Raw genomic sequence first — 15015 nt, forward strand, 5'->3', positions numbered from 1 at the left:
CATACTGTTAAATATCCTGATATCCCCTCTGATGTTAAGACTTAATGCTTTACAGTCCAGTTTTTAATTCTATTACCACCAAAAATATGGGAATTAGACGAAGATGAAGCTGTTTATGTTGAAAGGTGTGTAGATTTATCAGATGATGAACAAAGGAAACACAGACTTTTTAGAAAATACAAACACTGAAACACACTAAATTTAATCAGTCAGAATTAAATGATCTCATTCAAGATCTAAATTTATCCAAGAATCGAGCAGAAATTCTTGCATCATAACTGAAAGGATGGAAAACACAACATTACAATAAGTGCTTTCTGTGACAGCCAGTGAGAATTCACTTATACAAGGACTTAATTTACTGCAATAATTTGTAATCTTACTAGAAGCTTTGGGACATATGCATCACCCTGGTGAATGGCCTCTTTTTGTAGATCCTTAAAGCGTAATTTAAAGCAGTCCTTTATGTTGGAAATAATATCTATCCTTTAGCTCATGCAGCTCACATGAAGATGTCATGAAAATATGAAACGTGTGTTGGACCTGATTCAGTATCTGAAACATTTGTGGCATATTCGCATATATAAGGCATTAGTAGAGCCCTGAAAGTTAAAGTTATGCAGTTACTTAGTATACAACTTGGTAAACTAAATGTTATTGCTTCTTGTGCAAGTGGGACAGCAAAAATAGAATCATATTAAAATAAAGTGACCGAAACAGTGACTGTAGAAAAAGGATGTTGGGGGAGTCCAGCACTAGTAGAACTTGTGCACGTTTTCCTTCCACTATTATACATTAAACAAAAAACAAAATTTTGTTTCCAGTGTATCTACAGTAAAAATAAAACATCACAATTAATTGTTCTATAAGACAAAACAAAACTTTGAAAACAAGCCTAATAAACAAAGGAAATAGAATGTTAATATATTATAAATAAATTTGATATAAACATAATTTATAAAAAGTAATTTTATATTATTTCTAATAAAAAAAGAGGAGACTCAAGTATGATAAAATTATAATTAAAATTGTTAAAAATAATAAATTATTTAATTCAATTATAAAAAAAATGAATAATTTATTAAATAGGATGACTATTGATAGATAATTTCAAAAATTAATTTTTTATTAACGATTGTAGTGCAATACTGGACACTGTTTCCAATGTAACAGTATAATGTTGTAAACAAGCTAACCTTCCCACCTCATGAATTAGTGGCTAACAAAGTACATTTTTGAAATATAAATTGTTTTTCCTCTATAATTTAACTATTTTGAATAAAATACTTATTACTGGTAAAACCATTGTTGTAATTAATAATTTTTCATTCTCCTTCACTCTAAATAACAAAAATATTTAAAAATTGTTTTTAATAATCCACCTGGTAGTTTTTATTTAATAAAATATAATACACATTTAGTACAAACTTTTATTTGTTTAGTATACAGTATATTCTCCTATAAAAAAATCCAGTGATTAAAACTAAAATTAAGATTGCTTTGTTCATCTAATAATATTGTCATTCCATAATGAAGTATATATAATTACAATCTGTAACTTTTCCTCGAGTATGAACATTTAACACAAAAAAGGATAAAGAAATAAGGTAATGAAAAAAGAGGGGGAAAACTGCATTTTATCAACTTTGTCATGATCATAGTGCAATAATGAATCTGATAGTTATAAAACTAATTATAGTTATAGGTTATAATTTGGAATAAATACTGGAGACTAAGTTATAGTTAGTAATAAAGGATCAAAAATTGGCTTATATAATGAGTTATGTTTTACTAATCTATTAGGCTAATTATTATTGTTTTACTAATCTATTAAAAATGTTGTATAAATTAACTCTGTAACTCGACTTTACAGAGGTTAATAAAAATGTCAGAATGTGACATTCTACACATTTACATCACAATTTTTTTTTTCTTAAGTTTATGCAATTAGCACTACTATACTCACTTCAGGAATATCTTTAATTGGATCCCCTGGCTTATTCTCTTCAGCAATTGTTTTAGCAACAGCTCTTCCAAATACAACCAAATCTAACAGTGAATTAGCTCCAAGCCTATTGGCCCCATGCACAGAGGAACATCCAGATTCACCACAAGCATATAAACCTTTAACAAGTTTATCTTCTCCATCGATAGATGTTATAACCTATGAACAGTTTTTTAAAGGATTTAAAACAAAAATAAATCAATATCATTATAAAAATATATTGACTACAGTATATCAGTCTAACCTTTATCTCAAAGCCTGACAAAGATGTAAAGGGCTTCAAATAAACAAAAATATGAATACATGATAATAAGCTATCAATTATAGTAAAAATACATCTAATGAATCACTATTAACTGAATTAACTTCAAATACCAAACTTAAAGATTATTAATCCTGCTCTTAGTACTACTTGACACAGTCATGTCACCATGTTAGTTTGAGTATTTTTATTTATTTCCTAAATTATTTTTTTCCCTTTATGTATTCAAATAACACTAAACAATTTTTATTTCATCAATGACATTTACTGAATATCAGAAATGTACATAAGACAAAGTTTATGCGTGAGAATTTACTAACAAATTTGACAAAACAACATAATTTCTAATATTTGTTGAAATTGTTCTAAAATAAAAACATTAATAAATAGTCTGCAATAATCTTATCTTTTTTACAGACTTCTTTGACAAAATGTTTCTTCTATACTTTCATTCAAGATTCCAAATTCAAATCCCACTTAGATTTGTCATTTTTTTTTTTTACAAAAAATGTATTTTCATCCCTAAAAAAGTAGTAAGTCGGCAAAATTTGAAGCTTCACAAATTGCCACACAAGGTTCGATACATGACCACTTTTTGCTTTGTCTTACTTGCCAGTCTGATGCAGTGCTGACCATTTGTAATGTACTGATTCCTTCAAATGCTGTAAAACTTGAAGAGTACACTCTTTTATTGTTTCATTTAGTAGAGTACAGCATTCATGATGTATTATTTTCTTATATAAAAAAAAAATCGTCTTGACATTGTTGCAGCTGCACCATGTTTTTAGGGATTGAGAATGTTTTGGTCTTCAACTGTGAAATCTGAACATAAATTTTGGGATTAATCATAAGTAACAATTGTTTTTTTTAAATGTTTTCATAATTTTTAATATATCCAATAGATCAATGAGTGATACACCTGTAAGATCAGTTAAGAAAAACTTTGGCACAAACTTTACTACCTATACATGTCTCATTTTTAAAAACATGAAAATAAGGTTTAAATCTTCAAATAGCTAAACAGAAGTGAATCAGTGATTTCAAGCACAGAACACCTTATAAAGGTGTTAAGAAAGAAGGTTTATAGATTTAAATTTATAGATTTCTACTTTTTGTAAGCAGTTTTTGAGCATTCTTTTTGTTAATTTTAAAATAACTTTATACATCATACTTTTTTTTTTTACATTGTCAGTTTTTATTTATTTTTCTACATCAGTCAGAAACAATCATTATGAATATTGAACAATCAATCTTCTGAATGAAATTAGTATGAATCGGATAATTGTAACTCTATAGCACAATTTCATCTACCTGTGCTTTGTAGTTTGTTGGAATACCACCCATATTGTAATGCACAGTGGGCAGTACTGGAATTGGCTCTCTAGTAACATCAACTCCAGCAAATATCATGGCTGTCTCAGATATACCAGGTAACCTACTATGAAGCTGTTCAGGAGGCAAATGATGTAACTGTAAGTAAACATGATCCTTCTCAGGTCCTACTCCTCTGTGAAACAAAATTAAAATTAAAATCTTAACAGTAATTTTCAATAAAATTAATTTTAATTTGATCAATAAATTTTAAGGAATTTTTTCAAGATAGATTCTTTTTAAACAAATTCCACATTAGAACAGACTGCAGCCTTTATAACCTGATGCATGTAACATCTCAAATGTTAGCATAACACCTCAAATGCATAACACTACAGACATTTGGTAAATTAATGTAAAAAATAGAAATAGGCAAAAAGAAGACCGACCAAATCAAATTCGTTACAACAGATCACTTGCGTGTGCACACAGACACATCTAAGGTCAAACAAACTGGCTGTTTTTTCTATGAATAGTTAATTGCATGTTGTTGGTTAACAAAGTAGATAATGTAATAACCAAAACAATCAATTCCATTTAAATAAGAAAAAAAGTCATCATCAGGGTCAAATATTAAATACTTTTCTATTACAACAGTCAACGTAACTCACATTAATTTCTTACATGTAAATAATATGTGTTATATTCACAGATTCATATGTATCATTTTAAGATACAGATATTAAGCAATTCTGAAAGTGGACAAATGTGAAAACAAAGCAGCTATTAAGGGGGAAAATGAAGGTGTTACACAATTCACTAGACATTTTTCTATAGGCAGAAACAAAAAATATGAGTTAAAATTCTTAATGGTATGAAATTTTAGCTAAGGGAGAATTTCAATCTGAAAAGAGCAAAACACAAAGGTAATGAAATATGACAAAAATTAGTATAATGAGGAATTAATAATAAGATAGGTGAACATAATACACCAGAAGGAACAGTTTTTTCTTTAATACATGGAGTAAAATTGTAAAGGATCAAGTACAGTAAACACTGGCTCCAAGCCAGGAAGATTAACTTAGAATATACATCAGCTATTATAAACATAAATTTAAGAATTAAGAAAAATTTTCTAAAAAGTATTTGCATGGAGTGTAGCAAAGTAGCAACAGGAACTGCAAAAAGAAAAAATAATAAAGTTCTTTGAAATGAGGTGTTACAGGATGTTAAAATATGAAATAAGAGATCTTAAGACGAAAACAGAAGAGATATCAAGTTTTTCAAGAATCTTAAATTCTGCCACAAACTCTGTTGTATCAATAAAGTCTGTTGCTGGGTCATGCAGTAAAGGAAGACTGAGGAATTTAAGAAATAGGTAGCTCATGCATACAATGTAATAATTATGCTGATGCCAAAGATTGTACAGAACACAAAATAATGGAGAATAGCAAATGACTGATAATTGAAAAAAAGTCAAATATGAGACTTGTTAAGAAACTGTTCAATCTGAAATAGCAATCACACACTATTAAACAAACCAAAAAAAAAATCCTCTTTTTAAGGAAACTTTACGTATCTCAATGCCATGCCATTTTATATAAAAACAATTATGTAGTTTAATAATAAATGGATAAACCCCATGTGAAAATTATATTTGAAATTTAATAAAGTACATAAATTGTTTATTCTGGCTTATCATAAGAATCTTTTTCTTAAATAATTTTTAAAAGGCTGTTCACAGATATAATCCCCAAGATGCTTTATTATCAGAAGTATATAAAAATAATGAGAGTATAATTCTGAAACAAGGGAATTATGGTCAATCTGTTCTAATTATGAATAAAATACAAATTAAAAATCAATGAAAGGGATGCAGTAATTTATTTTAATAAGCGACATTATAAAGTGTCTTAAAATATTTTTATTTAATTTTATAAGAGAGCATTAAAAGATTTCAATGGCAGAAAGGGTCCTGGAATAGATGGAATACCTGTAAAATTACTGCGCAGTGCAGGTGAGGAAGCAATTGAGATTACACAAACTGGTGTGTAATATTTATAAAAAAGGGGAAGTTCAGTCAGACTTCAAAAAAAGTGTTATAGTCATGATACCAAAGTAAACAGGAGCGGATAAATGTGAATAATACAGAACAATTAGTTTAACTAGTCATGCATCAAAAATCTTAACTAGAATTCTATACAGAAGAATTGAGAGGAGAGTGGAAGAAATGTTAGGAGAAGACCAATTTGGTTTCAGGAAAAGTATAGGGACAAGCAATTTTAGCACTCAGATTAATAGTAGAAGTAGATTAAAGAAAAACAAACCAACATACTTGGCATTTATAGACCTAGAAAAGGAATTCGATAACGTAGACTGGAATAAAATGTTCAGCATTTTAAAAAAAATCAGGAACCAAACACCAACAGTAATAACTGAAGAACATAAGAAAGAAGCTATAATAAGAAAGAGAGTCTGACAAGGATGTTCCCAATCCCTGTTACTTTTTAATCTTTACATAGAACTAGCAGTTAATGATGTCAAAGAACAATTTAGATTCGGAGAAACAGTACAAGGTGAAAAAATAAAGATGCTGCAATTTGCTGATGATATAGTAATTCTAGCTGACAGTAAAAAGGATTTAGAAGAAACAATGAATGGCATGGATGAAGTCCTACGCAAGAACTATCGCATGAAAATAAACAAGAACAAAATGAAAGTAATGAAATGTAGTAGAAATAACAACTGACCACTGAATGTGAAAATAGGAGGAAAAAAGATTACGGAGGTAGAAGAATTTTGTTATTTGGGAAGTAGAATTACTAAAGATGGACGAAGCAGGAGCGATATAAAATGCCGAATAGCACAAGCGAAACGAGCATTCAGTATGAAATATAATTTGTTTACATCAAAAGTTAATTTAAATGTCAGGAAGAGATTTTCGAAAGTATATATGTTTGGAGTGTCGCTTTATATGGAAGTGAAACTTGGGCGATTGGAGTATCTGAGAAGAAAAGATTAGAAGCTTTTGAAATGTGGTGCTATAGGAGAATTTTAAAAATCAGATGGGTGGATAAAGCGACAAATGAAGAGGTGTTGCGGCAAATAGATGAAGAAAGAAGCATTTGGAAAAATGTAATTAAAAGAAGAGACAGACTTATAGGCCATATATTAAGGCATCCTGGAATAGTCGCTTTAATACTGGAGGGACAAGTAGAAGGAAAAAATTGTGTAGGCTGGCAATGTTTGGAATATGTAAAACAAATTGTTAGGGATGTAGGATGTAGGGGGTATATACTGAAATGAAACGACTAGCTAGCACTAGATAGGGAATCTTAGAGAGCTGCATCAAACAAGTCAAATGACTGAAGACAAAAAAAAATTTGCAGAGAAAACCTACGGCTGCAGAATATATGCCATAAATAGTATTTATATAACATATTAATGTCGCTGTAACATACAGCATATGTTAATATGCTGTAACATATTTACATGATGAAAATCTGATAGTTCATAGCAAATCTTTAATTTTTCTAGCATTAAGAAGTAAAGATAAATACTGTTATTTATTAAAATTACATACTAGATTAATACTATTTATTAATTACATGGATAAAATTTAAAAGAAAATAGTCAGAAATAACTCCGGAAACAGCTTAACTTTTCAATTTGGAGAAGTGACACCCAAAAAAAGAAGAATCCATTTTATGTAGGAAAAAAACATTAGATGGTTAATTATTGTTTTTTGCAATGGAAACTTGCAAGTTTCAAGTTCAGAGTCAAAAGAGAAAACCAGATGACTCAGATGTGGACAGGAATGTCAAGGCATCAAGGATTAGTTAACTACAAAAAATTAGTGCACATAAAACATACTTAACAAGGAATAAAATGGAGGAAGTTTTCCTATACAACTAATTAGTGCGGAGTAGAATGAGAAGCTTTAGTCAATTTTACTGGTCAAATTTATAACTTGACGCAGCTCATTTGAAATAAATTTGTAGGGTTTGTTGCCATGGTATGCAAAGTGAATCAAAAGTAATATTCCAGACTGCTAACTTTCAGAATAAGGTATCTGTAGACCATTTTTGTTGAGAAATAGAGATTCAATGCCTTGAGAGGTGGCACAAAGGTTGTATGTAACTTAAATATTTTAAATGGTAGCAGCCTTTTTGCGATACTTCTTTTAAAGTTCTCTAAGACAAGAAAAATGGTATAAATAAAAAGTTAGTATGATGTCTGTACTCAAAATGGCAGCAGGATAAAGTTTAGATTTTGATATTTTAAGGAACTGTTAAATCACAAATAAAAATGTGATATTGAATAAATTTATTTTTAAAAAAATTATTTAGCATTAATGTTTTCTTATTTACTTATATTTCATTTTAATAAATGTTCAAAACTTCCTCCTGTTGTTTTACAGTATGCTAGTCTGTTATAAAATGATCTGCATTATTCAATGATTCCCTAGTGATATTTTGTGCTGATTCTTGAATTCTTCTTTGTAAATTATTAATATCTTGGGATTTATTATGGATAAACAATACTTTTTAAGTGGCTCCATAGAAAGTAATCTGATAAGTCGGCTGATCTTGATGGCCATTTTATTTGATCCCTTTGGCTAATCCACCTTCAAAGAAAAAATGCATTTACAATTTCAAATGCCTGAAGACCAAAATGAGGCAGGGCACAGTCTTGTTGAAACCAAATGTTTTGGAGGTTGGTGCTAACAACATTTTAAATGTTTCGAATGATATCATTGAGAAACAACAAAGGCTCATACTTCACTGCGTTTAAAATTTCATCAATAAATATAGGCCCTATCAATTATTCACCAAAAATACCTGCTTGTATATTGACTGGATACTGCAAATGTGCCTCATGATACCAGTATGGATTATTGACCAACCATGATCATTGTCTGAATTTATTACATTGTCTGAAATTTTACATTGTTAACGTTATATTCTCATACTGCTCTTGTTAACGTTATATTCTCATACTGCTCTTGTTAACGTTATATTCTCATACTGCTCTTTGAGTCTTGCATAATTGACAATTTTTCCTCTTATAATTAATGCTCTCTGTTTCTTTAAATCATTCGATGATTTTTCATACTCTCCCTTTTTAAATAGAGTTAAATGTTGCTTTGAATAATTCACAAACTTCATAATGACCTAACTCTCGCCAAAGTCCCTTATCATTAAAAGTGTGACCACCTCCTGTTCACTAAGTGAAATGTTGATATAACAATGTTAGGAGGTAGCATAGAAAAAATTAATTTAGTAAAAAACAATTGCAAAAAAGCTAAATAACAAAGAGGCTAACAAATATGGTAAAGGTATACAAAATCAATTAGCCAACCGATCACAATAAATTCTCTCATAACAGTATGGTAATGAAACACTAAGTGGAATATTACATAACGAAGTATACTTCGCTTATGCAACAAAGGTAAATGACCATCAATGATTATTATTTATCAAATGCATATTATTTATTTACCCATTAAAAATGTAACAAACAATTTTTGTGTTACTTTTAAAATAAATTTAGTAAAATTAGATTAAATTTCATTTTTCAAAATTTTTCATCAGTTTTCAAAATCCAAATTTTATCCCACCGCCATTTTTATCTATACCATTCTTCTTGACTTAAAAGAGACTTTCAAATGATGTATCACACAAAGGGAGTTAAAATATTTAAGTTAAAATATATGAGTTAAACCCCTTCTCCCCACCTGCCAAGAAGAGTTGAAATTTATTTCTTGTCAAAAGGTAAAGTAGTTGACTGATAACTTATTGACAGATACCTACTGTTTTAAAGTTGAGGAGTTTCCAAACTTTTGATTCACTCTGTAATTTATCTAACAGGCTTACATTCCCTTTCTTAAAAGGGCAAATCAAACTGATTATCTATCAACAAACTAGATTTTTTCCAAATGGTTTAGCTGCATTGAAATGTTGACCCAAATCTCAACTATCAAGTGACTCATGATTACAGTCAACAAAATAACTTACTCATTCCAACATTACAGTATATTTTCTTTCTTGTGATGCAATTTAAGTTAGGATTACTTAAAATAATTCTGAAGATAAGGTCTCAAAAAGGTTATTTCTATCATGCTTACCTTTAGAAAATATTAATCAAAAACTGGTATTAATTATGATGAATATAGAACAAAGCAATCTCATGGGTCTCTGTTTTTTTTTTTAATAATAAAAATTTGTAAACAAAAAAATTGAAGGTAATGTTTGTACACACAAATAATACCAATCATAATATAAGACTACATTGTCATTACATATAATGTACATGTGCACGCTTGTTTGAAATTTAGTTAACTCTGAAATTTGGCACAGAGACTTGGATATATGGGGCAATTTGTTGGTAAACAATTGGGGTCAATATCTCCAGGGGGTGAGGTAGTTTCTTTGGGGGTCAATTCTCAAAATTTTGCAAACATAACCCAACTTTATATTAAAAGCTCAACAGATGCATACAAATTTTACCATTTTTTTTTAATTTGCCCTCAAAAATCAATACAGCTTTTTTTTTTATTTATTGCAATTTTTTAATGAAATTTTTTCTGTCTTGTGCATAGTAATTGTGCAAGAGACCCAAAAAAATACTGGTGGCAATATTGAGAGTGGAAAAGCTAATCAGTTATTGACTTTTTTTTTTTAATTTTTTATATATCATTATTTTTCCACTATTAAAAATAAATACTGCCAAGAAAGTAACAACTTTGTTGCCCAGTTTTTTTTTAATAATAACAATTTTTTGACCCTCCTTCAAATGGTATATAATTTATTATAATATTAACAAATGTTTAATACAAGTAAAAAAAAAAATAATAAAACTGAAGACTATTTTGTGATGTTAATAAATGGTTAAATTGAAAAACGTACGTCAAACCCCCAAAGAAAGTGAAGGAGATCAATAGCTAAACCCCAACTACGTTCATGAAAATCAAATGGATAATATCTAACAGCAACAGTTAAGTGACAAAACAAATAACTGACAGAACAAGTTTGCTTCTTTTTATCTCTACTACAAAAAAGTAATTTTTTAAAATTGAATGTTTAATTTATTAAGGTAAGAGCATAATCTAATCAGCAAAAAAAAAATCAACCATACTAGTATGCTGCACATAAAAAAGAGTAACAAAAATATAAAATAAACATTAAATTTGAGAAAAAAATGTATGAAAATTAATACAATTAAGAGAGAAAAACTTCACAGTTAATTATAAAATTATTCATTCCTACTTCCAGTAGTAATACTCATGTGAAAGCAGATCAATGAACCTACCTGCCCTCTCTAATTTCAATAGTCATAGCACGTGAAACTACATCTCTTGAAGCCAAGTCCTTTGCTGTTGGTGCATATCTCTCCATGAATCTCTCACCCTCACTATTTACAAGATAACCACCCTCTCCTCTACAACCTTCAGTGATTAAACAACCAGCACCATAAATACCTGCAATCCAGATGAATCAAATTATAAAAAAACTGAAATTAAAATAAAAAGACCAGACCATATGCCAGACTATGTACTATAGTATGTCCTATAGTACTCTTTGTACTATATCATGTTGTTAGTTTTCAAGTTCAAATGTTTACAACACTAAAATCATTTCCAAAATACCAGATTTACAAGAAGCACAAAGCTCTCCCTTACTTTTTTTCAAACTCTAGTGATGTTTCATGTCAAACAACTAGATTCAACAAGAGATTTTGGTGTCAAGCATAAACTGTACATCTGCTGAGAGGATCCTTACCATACACAGTGTGATAAAGTTTTATTGAATGTGGAGTTCTGAAATTTGGGTACTGATCTATACCAGTGAACGTACAGTATTGGTGATGAAAACACAAAATCTACAAGATAAGAACACTAATGAGAAATCACATGAATCAGTCAAAAAAACCTACACTTACAGTTCCAATCATATCACATAATTACAAATAACTCACATCATTAAACTCATCATTAAAGTGAACTCACAGTTGTGTGAGCATTCACTTATACTTTACAAGTGTTCTATTACACTTAAGAGTAGTCCAGCTAGAATGAGAAGGAATCATACCTCATTCGTGTACATAAATTTTGTTGTCCAGAGCCACAAAGCTGGTTGAACAAGATAACAGCTTCTATAGTATTAGTAAAACTTATACGACAAAAGTAGTCTAATGGACAGCAGTCTTGATCAGATGTGTTGTCATAATAGTTAATACACATACATGGATGTAATCAATAATATGGTTGAAGAGAATATTGGATAGTTGTGTATTTTAGAGTGTTGGATGCTCTTCCACTCAAGACACAAACCACACACACTCCCAACAGCACCAGCCAACATATTTCATAATTATGGTACTTATAAATACCTCTTTACCATCTGAGCCACCAAGGCAATCAGTGTAGAGAGGGGTTACTGGGAAAGCAAAAAAGAAAAGCAGTTAAATCTGGCAACTGTAGCCATAAGATATACCATTACAGCAAAATGAAATGCTGTTTACTAGGCTTTCTACCTACTATAGAATAACTTGAAAGTTATTTACTATGTAGTTAATGCTGGACATCTGTTTATTAAAGCATATGCTAAGAAACCACTATTAAAAAAAAAACCACTTAGAATAAAAAAAAAATGAGAACAGTCAAAAACCAGTGACGTAGTGACCAGTGACAAGAAGTTGATATAAAAAAAAAAAATTTGTGGAAAATATTTGGTCATGTTAAAACCAGCACTCGCACTTTAGCTTTTAACAAAATGAATGCATGCGGCTAAATATAAGTAGAATGTTGAAAATTCTCCATTCACCAAATAAGTTTTCTTTTATTAACTCATAATTATAAAAAGAAAGGTTCATCTATATACCATGCAAATGTTATGGCATTATGTAAATATGTTACAAAGTATATTATAGGCAACTGTTATCCACATATTCCATCAACTGTTTGTATATCAACAAAAAAGTTAGATAAGACAATATCTATAGAAAGACAATGATTTCACTTCAACATCAAGCTTTTTTATAAATTACAAATGTTTATAAATAGTTTTGTAAAACTTAACTTTTATAAAAATCTTTTAAAGGTTAAAATTACAATCTCGACTAATATACTATTTATAACGTCATACACCATTATTCCTGCAAAAAATATAAACTTCAGCATCTACCTGAAAATTAGGCAACTTACTGCTTTTTACAAAGTGCTTCTTAAAATACTTTTCTCATTTTAGAACACTGCATGGTAGTGTTCAAAATGTAAACAAAATTTAAATGTTAAAATAAACATTTAAATTTTGTTAACAGAACACATTTTCCAAGATAGCAAATCAAATCAAATCAAAAGTGCCTAAAATGACAACAGTGACAAGGTTAATAACAGTTTCTTTTGTAATTTTTACTTCCTTGTACGAAGTAAAGAAAGTATTGTTGATTGCGAAAAATTTTGGTTTTCAGATTTCAATGGAAATATCAATCTTGATCATCCCTGAATCCATTTTGACTATTTTCAACTCAGAAACGATTAGCCATAGGATGTTGAAATTTTGGATTTAGGACTGGGGTAACATCTAGTTGTGCACCTCCTCTTTCAATTGCAATCAAAGTGTCCAAAAAAGACCAAAATCCAATAAAAAAAAAATAAATAATAATTGGATTTTGAGCATCTTAACTGCAGTAAAAAGCTCTCAATGAGAGCTTTTCATTGATATATCATAAGTGGTACTTATTTTCATTGGCTCCAGAGTTATTGCCAAATAAAATTGATTTATTAATAATTACCCTCTGATTGTAAAAACAATTATGATAATTCATAACAATAAAAAAAAAAATTATTAAAAAATATCAGAAGTTATAAATGAAATAAAATTTAATGTAGTTTTCATTTTAAAAATACATGTATATGTAATTTAATAGGCATACAAGGAAGTCGTGTGGTGTTCATATCAGATTTTTTTCAATATATATTAACCGAATTTCAGAAGATTTTAATCACCTTATTTTATAATTTTTTTAATATTTGCCATATTACTTATTCACAATTAATTTCTAAAACCAAGTAATTTTGTTATTATACCTGTAGGATGGAATTGTACAAATTCTAAATCCTCATTATAGAGACCCGCTCTAGTAGCCATGGCTGTTCCATCACCTGTTGAAGTATGTGCTGATGTACATGAGAAAAACGTTCTACCGTAACCTCCTGTAGCAATAACCTAAGCAAATTAATACCAATAGTTATACTAAAAATGTAAAACAATGAATATGAACAGAACACACATTCACTCTTTCATACATGTAATCCAAATTTACATATTTAAATTGAAATAAACTTTATTACTATTACTTATATTCGTGTTTAACAGTTCATTCTTGTATTACTATTTCAACTTGCAAGTAATTTGTTTTAAATCACTTTTAATCTGTCAAAAAACCACATACACTTTCAAATCCTTTTTTCAATGCTTTTAGAAGTTAGTAGTAATCCAAGATTCTCTAGGATGCAGTTTTATAGCACAGGATAAGTTTGGTGTTAGGACTGCTATTCACTGCAATAGATTTACATTTTCTTTTCTTCTGGGTGAAAATCACTTCTGCGTTGTCACCCAGACACTATATATTTGTTATAATAGAGAAAGATATATCACATTATATATCTCAAAATAATAAATAACGCCAACTTAGCTTTAATTCAACTGGCTTGAATAGCTGAAACTCAATATAGTAATTCAAAAGCTTGAATATAAACTGACAGCCCTAAGAAACTGTAAAAGAGATTTACAAAATGTTGTCTAAACAGATTAGACATACTTAACTTTAACATTATTGATAGAAACCACACCCTAAAAAAAAAAAATATTTTTATCAGCAGAAGGATATTATAAATCAAAAAGTGTACAGATTTATATTAGAGTAAATAATTTGAAAAAAAAAATTATAAATAAAGCCTAATTAAAGCATAGAATGCCTATTTTAAAATTTAAAAGATAACAGGAGTAATAAAGCTTCTTTATGAATGTGAGATCTGGATAATGAAAGTTTCATGTAAAATTCAACCACTTAAGATTTCTTTTTAAGAAACCGAAAGGGTTATTCACACAAGATTAAGATAATGAAAAATTAGGAATTATCTAAATGTCTACTCAAAAAATGAAATGAATGCTTCTTATCAAAGGGAATACACAAAACACCTAGCAGAGATGTACGATCAAGTACAGTATTGATCTTATAATATGAAACTTTATATACTAAAGTTATATTACTAAACTTATAATCTCAAGTAAAAAAATAAAAAGATTGAGGTAGCAATGTCAGGTCAGAACATGCCAGTGAGCTAATCTGAGACGGAAAAAAGACTCCAAACTATTTGAAAATTAAATATCTATAATATGAAATTTTTTATTAGCTACAAATAATGTAAACA

The 15015-nt window shown here is 29.1% G+C and overlaps 1 protein-coding gene across 1 annotated transcript in view; it reads right to left on the reverse strand.

Moving 5' to 3' along the window:
* SdhA (succinate dehydrogenase, subunit A (flavoprotein)) overlaps positions 1-15015 on the reverse strand; it is a 79576-nt gene that overhangs the window by 17109 nt on the left and 47452 nt on the right. The window contains exons 6-9 of the mRNA XM_075376766.1: positions 13669-13807; positions 10890-11058; positions 3579-3774; positions 1967-2164 (exon numbers count right to left, since the gene is read on the reverse strand). Coding sequence (XP_075232881.1) covers positions 1967-2164; positions 3579-3774; positions 10890-11058; positions 13669-13807 — 702 coding nt within the window. The remainder of the gene's footprint in view (positions 1-1966; positions 2165-3578; positions 3775-10889; positions 11059-13668; positions 13808-15015) is intronic.

Source organism: Lycorma delicatula, chromosome 1 (genome assembly GCF_047948215.1).
Source record: "Lycorma delicatula isolate Av1 chromosome 1, ASM4794821v1, whole genome shotgun sequence".
Classification (NCBI taxonomy): Eukaryota; Metazoa; Arthropoda; class Insecta; order Hemiptera; family Fulgoridae; genus Lycorma; species Lycorma delicatula.